The 7,754-nt window shown below is 34.2% G+C and overlaps 1 protein-coding gene across 1 annotated transcript in view; it reads right to left on the bottom strand.

Annotated features, from left to right (window-relative positions):
• Window positions 1-5,120: 5,120 nt before the first annotated feature.
• The window catches only part of LOC106780307 (double-strand break repair protein MRE11), a 25,949-nt gene continuing 23,315 nt past the window's right edge, over window positions 5,121-7,754 (bottom strand). Inside the window, exon 20 of the mRNA XM_014668584.2 lies at window positions 5,121-5,465. Within this exon, the coding sequence (XP_014524070.1) occupies window positions 5,433-5,465 (33 nt within the window). The 3' untranslated portion in view covers window positions 5,121-5,432. The remainder of the gene's footprint in view (window positions 5,466-7,754) is intronic.

Below are 7,754 nucleotides of genomic sequence, written 5' to 3'. Positions count from 1 at the left end.
ATGGGGTGTCCCAACCATCACATCAAACCCTACACTCACACTTGCAACAAAAACAAGTCAAGTTTCCTTCAAAAAACACCCAAAATGACCAGTGGTCCCCCATGTTGGCACAGGTGGCTCCTTCAGTTCAACAGGATGTCCAAAACTGCATTCTGGCTCGCGTAATCGATTACAAGGCTTTTGTAATCGATTACAGGAGTGCTTTTTGTGGCAGATTACACTAAAACTCACCAAGGTTCATGTCATCACCCTAGGTGGGACCCCTCTACATCATGGGGTGTCCCAACCATCACATCAATCCCTACACTCATACTTGCAACAAAAACAAGTCAAATTTCCTTCAAAAAACACCCAAAATGACNAGTGGTCCCCCGCGTTGGCACAGGTGGCTCCTTCAGTTAAACAGGATGTCCAAAACTGCATTATGGCTCGCGTAATCGATTACAAAGCTTTTGTAAATGATTATAGGAGTGTTTTTGTGTCAGATTCCACTAAAACCTGGACATCAATCATCAATCAACAATTATTTCAACATTGTACATAACCAATCTTCAAAATCAATTGTTGTATTGCAATAATAATTTGTACAATGTCTTCAAATATATAAACGATTACAAACAAAATCGTGTTAACGATTACAACATCCTTGTGCATTGAACATAAACAAGGTAAAAATCATATTTCTTATTCATATAACAATATGTACAATGTGTTTCTATATATTAAAAATACACAGTCTCCATAAACAATAATGTTTCTTACAATGTTCAGTACATTTGAACACAGGACAACTATCCTANAACAACNCATACACCAATAGCGCATCCAGTAATCTTATGTTTTCGTCGTCCAGGATCCAATCAACTACATATTGCTTTCTAAAAGCAAGCAATTCCTCCTGAAATGNAAACATTGATATTGTCAGATCAACCCAATCGTAAAACAATAATGAACATTAGGGTTCACAACACACAAAAACCTAAGATAAAAAATAATGAACTATGGTTCCACCCAAAACAAGAAACAGAGCCCACCCAAAANAAGAAACAGAGCCACATAGCAAAACACACCCAAAAGGCCAAACGCGAAAGAAAACGTTAAAGGGAACACACCCACAACACCAAACGCACCCAAAACGCAAAAGAAAACTTGCCGGTACAGAGTCAATGCAAAAGACCACTTTTCCTTGAGATGACGCCTTTCGATAAACAAAGCCACCCGAATGGAGAGACGAAGGATGCTTAGAATGGGAGAGACGTGAATGGGACAGGCGAATGGAGAGAGGCCGAATGGGAGAGGAGAATGGAGACATGGCGAATGGGAGAGATGCGAATGGGAGAATGAGANAGAAGAACAATGCTCAGAACGAAATTGAAAGAAGATGAAAAATGAAACCGCCAAATTCAATTTTCATACCATCAGATTGCCAATTCTACCCTTCTGTGCTTTTTCAAATGGAATATTTTAATGTATTTCAGCCATCCAATACAAATTTGACACGTTAACCAGTGTCAAATTTGTGTCAAAAGATGGTGTTAAACAAACATTTTCCTAAAATAATATACTCAACTTTTAGTAAAAAAAAAGTGGATCAATTTTTTTTATATAATGTAGTATAATTAACATTACAGATATATTTTTATCCCCATAATAATTTTGAGACTTGATTGGTTGACATGTTTTAAATTTTATATTACCATCCTATATTTTATTACTATATAATATTGTTTATTAGATGTAAGAGATTTGTCAAAATAATTTGTTTCAACAACTTTCATCAAATCCATTCTAAATGACTTTTAAATTGACCAATTCTGAATTCCGTATTTGCAGCAGAGTCAAAGATTAAATTCAATATTAGGAAAATGTTAAAAATATTCTATGAAAAGTCATCATATTTTTAGTCATGCAATTTAGTTTCAGTAGATCATAATTGAGTGTGTGTAACACCCCATTAATTATCTCTCTTTAGTGGAAGCCACGTGTCACGCCCTCTAGACTCCCTAGGTGAGTGGGAGACAAGGTTTACAGATGCATTTAATTCCCTAGATAGTGGAAGACATGTGGCAGGCAGCGAGTGGACCAAACGACCAAGTTGGTGGCCATATTTAAAGTTGATTTTCAAAATTTGGCACCACTTTCTACATGCCCACTTCGTCTTCAACCTCCAAAATTCTCATTTTCTCCTCCTTCTCTCTAAACCTTCAAACTTCTCACTAAAATTCTAGCCCTTTCTCCTTCTCCGATCACCAACTTTCTTTTAGATTAAACACTCCCGGTGCCAAGAGCTTTCATCTGCACCGATCAGAATCTCTGTTGGACGACTTTGGATTTTGGAAGAAACCATAGAAGTAGTGCTTAGAAGCTTAGCTTGGATCATAAGGTAAGGGAAGCTTATAAATTTAATTATGATTATTTTGTATGCATGACTTTATGAGTACATGTTGTTGAATTACTGATCTTGCTGTTGTGAATTGCATGTTTAATTCTAGGTATGAAATATTTCATAAGGTTACATAACTTAGTAAAAATCTGAATCTGTAATCGAAAGGTCATTAGGACCGTTCGGTTTCCCCTGAAACATTCGGTCTTGTATTATTGTATTGAAACTTAATTACCTTGTTTATTTATTCAGTTATAATGATTTATCCATTACAGAATGCTCGGTCTTATACTGAACGTTCGGCTTTGATATTGAATATGTTTATTGAAAGTACTCGGTCATAAATCGAGTGCTCGGCCTGAGAAGGTACTCGGTCTCATATTAATTGTCTTTATTAAAACGTACGGTTTATAATATTCCTTATTTGAATAAGTGCTTGGTCTTATACCAATACTTGAATTCTTAAAACATCCGGTTTGTAATATTCTTTATTTGAAAAAGTGTTCGGTCTTACACTGACACTTGATTTCCTAAAGAGTGTCTGGTCTTGTACTGACACTCGCTTTATTGAAGAGAACTTCTATTGGTCAGAAAAGCATTCGACTAAAATTTTAAACTTTGTATTCAGGTTCCTCTAAAATTATTTATGTCATTGGCAGTACGTTTTCTCTCATGTATAACTATATATTTCTTGGTTCCAATAGTGTTCGGATTTCCTTTCTGCCAGACCGTCCGGTCACCTATCAGAACTTGTTTTATTCAATCTCTTATTCTGTCTTTGACCGTCCGGTCACTTGTTGAATTCCTTTGATACTTAGTCTCTTCATAACCATTTGGTCATTTTGTATCAGTATTTTGATGGTATAAAACGAGGATGAACTCATTATGATTTTAAGAGTATTCTAGGGAGGAATATCTCATGATTTGGAATTGATTTGGTAAAGTATGATTGTGGCCAGACTTAGGTTCTGCTCTATCCTAATATTCCGTGATTACGCCTTCTCAGGTAGAGAAGGGTAACTCATGTGTGGGAATGGCAAAAGGTCCTTTAGCCTGGTATTTCTATACCGAGGTGGTTCCACTGGACTAACCTCGGGTGGCGGTCTGTTAAGTGTATCCCAGCCAGGTCCACCCGGGTGCAGAGAGCGGCGACGCTACATAGTCATACCGTCCGGACAATGTCTAGAGAAAGTGGTTATGATGTTTACGTTCGGTTTCTGATTGACACAATTAGATTATGTTAGAATGTTTGAAATTGTGATGAGTGTGAATTATTGAAATGTTTTTAAAAGTATATGAAAATGATTAATTAAATCTACATAAGCTTACCCTTATATTTCCTGTCTTGTCCATGTGTCGTTCGGTCTGAACCGTTCGGATTGTTCTCTTCATTGCAATGATCATCCTTTTAGGTGTGAGCAGAGGGTGCTCTTGAAGATACATTGGAAGATGCCCTGCAGACGGAGCAACCTTTGGATGTCATGCCGGAGAGCTTTGCAGGACCGTCCGGTCCTTAGACTAGATTTACTTTTCTTTTAGTGTATGTAATCGTCCGGTTCAGTGTTTTTTTGTATAGTTTTATAAATTGTATCAGACTCTTAACTGCTGTACATTTTTAAATTCTGTGTTATTTCATATTCCTTATCCACTTAACGGCTTATCTCCTATTGTTCTTTATTATTATTTATGTTAATTTCTTAAATAAATTATAACTTTTGTTATATATTTATTGGAATGTTACCGTGTGCATTGGATAAGCAGTTTAATTATGCATTTATTTAATATTTTAATTTGATAGATAGGGTATAAACAATTTATTTTTATAACAATCAATCAAACCTTTACCGAAATAATTCAAAAGAACTTTAATTGGTACAAAACAACTCTACCAAATACAGAAAAATGCTTTTTCTTTCCTGTTTCATTTCATGATTTTATATATTGGTCAGTTAAATATAGAAATTTAACCGATGGTATGTCTATATTTTGGGACAATATTTGTTTGTTAAGTTCAAATATTTGTTAAATTATTATTTAATTACGACAATACGCAGACTATTTGAAAACAAAAGGCTTCGTTTATTATAAAAACGTCCCAATAAAATATAAAAATTAGATATGATTTAATTTAATTTCATAAGAAACCTACAAAAAACTAAATTAATGTTTTGTACTGTAGTTTAAATGTTTTTTATATTTTTCTTACTATAAAATTGTTAAGCATTTATTTACAGAAAGAACACTGCAAAATTGTCAAATAAAGATACGTATTGCGATTTCTTTTTATACCTATTGTATGTTTATATTTTTACTTTTCTTCAATTAAAAAGTAAATTACAAGTTTTTTTTTTTTTTCATGATTTGTACATACACTACAATTCAACTCAAACAATTTTCAATACATATTTAATTAATAGCTTAAATACGCAGCTTAGTTCAATCCCAATTCGAAATAAAAACCAACTGAAACGGTTGCTAAAACAAAATCTAAAAATTCTAAAAGAAAATTCTGTTTTGATTGATTTTTGAACTTTTTTTTTTTAAATCGTTTCGGTTTCTGAGTTCCATTCTAAACACCTGTCTCCATCCATACTAAATATTTGTTAAGTAATTTTACTAAGGACTTTTCTTTATTTTCCTCTACGTTTAATTATCAAGCTATCATCAATTTCTCCAACTCATCTAGCTGCCCTAAATAATCATGCGTTTGTGTAATTATAAGTAAAAGGAAAGAAAGTAATTATAAGGTCCTACTTCACTTTTCTTTCACTTAAAACATCAATCAATTGTGCCAAACTGAATGGCACTGTGGTGCCTAAAAAGAATGGAAAGAAAATAGCAAAGAATGCATTGAAGAAACAAACTATTTGGAAGACTGCAGAACCTATTCTGAAGTAACTCTCACAGGGTTTGCTTCAATCTTCCTATGCCAACATATAACTACTTAATTCCATTCTGCCAACACTTGACAGATTCACTCAATATTTTATTTATACAAGGTAGATAGTAATTCAACCTATGACAGTATTTATCTTGTCACCGGGACTGTTTACCTTCTTAGAGCTCCATAGCTTTTCGTAACCTAAAAACAAGAGAAAGGGCTTAGTTTCACGAAATCAAAACTCCAAATATGTTAAGAATCAGAAGGTGCATTGTATTAACAGAAATTTCCAAGATCAACCCCATCTGCATTTTTACGTTTACTGAGGATGAACATTTGCGTGGCAACATGTTCAACGACAAGATAGCAGACCACTACGAAAATCAATTTCCTTTGGGTAACTTCTACATCTATGTGTAATTAAATTCATATAGAAAGTGAATGAGCTAATTTGACAACCATGCTTTTCTTAAGGATGACACATCAAAAGTATCCCAAGTATCTTTTTCGTATGTCACAAAAATTACCAATAGTTGAAAATAGGACTGATTTTATTATTCTCAGTCATATAAAAATTCATTCTCATATCCTCTATTTGTAACAATCTAATTCTCCTAAAAAAGAAAATAGGAAAACTAAGTAAACAAAATAAAATAAAAGATTATATATCTATTTTCTCTAATTAGGAATATTCTAAAGATATTTTCTCTAATTACAACACTCCCCCTCAAGTTGGTAAATGAATATCAATCATTCCTAACTTGCCTACAAGATCTTGAAATCTATCCGGAGAAAACCCTTTTGTAAAAATATCTGCTATCTAAAGTTGTAATCACAAAGCCTCTGTCAATATTACCTTTGATGAAATGTATGTCAATCTCAATGTGTTTGGTTTTGTCATGCTGTACTGGATTATGGGCTATGCTCATGGCAGACTTATTGTCATAGTGCAGTTGCACCGAGTTCTCCACTTTGACTTTAAGATTATCCAAAATGATTTTCATCCAGAGTCCTTCACACATTCCTTGAGCAAGAGCTCGAAATTTAGCTTCTACACTAAAACGGGATACGCTATCTTGCTTTTTACTTCTCCATGTTACCAGACTATCTCCAAGAAACACACAATACCCAGAAGTAGATTTTCTCTGTCAGTAATAGAACCTGCGTAGTCAGCAAGCATATATCTTCATAGTCAATGTGTCTTCCATTTTGAATTAATAGCCCCTTTCCTCGACTTGACTTCAAGTATTAGAGAATTTTGTCAACTGCTTGCATGTGTCTATCTCTTGGATCATGCATAAATTGGCTCACTACACTAACTGCATAAGCAATGTCTGGTCTTGTGTGTGATAGATAAATCAATTTTCCTACCAATCTCTGATATTGCGACTTCTCTACAAGAGCGCTTTCTTCACTTCCAATTCTATGATTTTGTTCTGTAGAAACTGTTGAGTTTCTACATCCCAACTTTCCAGTTTCTTTGAGGAGATCAAGTACATATTTCTTTTGGGAGATGAAACTTCTGTTCTTGGAGTAGGCAACCTTTATTCTAAGAAAATATTTGAGTTTTCCTAAGTCTTTCATTTCAAATTGAGCTGGCAATTTATCTTTTAATGCTAATTTTTTTGTTTCATCATCTCCTGCAATAATCATATCATCCACATAGGCAAGCAATAAAGTGAGTTTACCTATAGAAGAGTGCTTTATGAATAAAGTATGATCTCCTTGGCTTTGTCTGTATCCCAAGGAAACCATTGCTTTTGTAAATCTTCCAAACTATGCTCTAGGGGATTACTTAAGACCATACAATGCTTTCTTTAAGAGGCATATCTTGTTTCTTTCATTTTTCACTTCAAAACCTGGGGGAATCTCAATGTACACTTCCTTATCTAGATTTCCATGAAGAACGACATTCTTCACATCCAGCCGGTGTAAGTCTCGTCTAAAATGAGTAAACAAAGCGAGAAAAACTCGAACTGTATTCATCTTTGCCACTGGGGCGAAAGTCTCCTCATAATCAATCCTATATGTTTGGGTATATCCTTTTGCCACCAATCTAGCTTTATATCTTTCTATTGTCCCATCTGTCTTATGTTTCACTGTGAATATCCATTTACACCCTACTACCAAGTTGAATTTCTTTTTAATGCATTCATCTCTTCTTTCATGGCTTGATTCCAATGTTCAAGTTTCATGGCCTCTTGGATTGAGATAGGAATTTCTGTGGCATCAATGGCAGAAATAAAACTTCTGTGCTTATTACATAAATTGTTAGTGCAAATATACTAAGAAATAGGATATTTAGCACATGATATTCTTTCCTTTCTCAAAGCAATGGGTAAATCCTCAATAATACTTAGCTCCTCCTCATTGATATCTTCAGGGATCCTGTTAGGTTCCTTTATGCAAGGAACCGAACAGCAGCAAAAAAAACGCACACCCACTCAACAGTGTAAGAGATATGTATATATATGTATTGATATTTCCTCT

The sequence above is a fragment of the Vigna radiata genome, unplaced genomic scaffold, assembly GCF_000741045.1.
Source record: "Vigna radiata var. radiata cultivar VC1973A unplaced genomic scaffold, Vradiata_ver6 scaffold_170, whole genome shotgun sequence".
Lineage (NCBI taxonomy): Eukaryota > Viridiplantae > Streptophyta > Magnoliopsida > Fabales > Fabaceae > Vigna > Vigna radiata.
The sequence above is the reverse complement of the archived record's forward strand: the minus strand, read 5'-3'. Positions and strand labels throughout refer to the sequence as shown.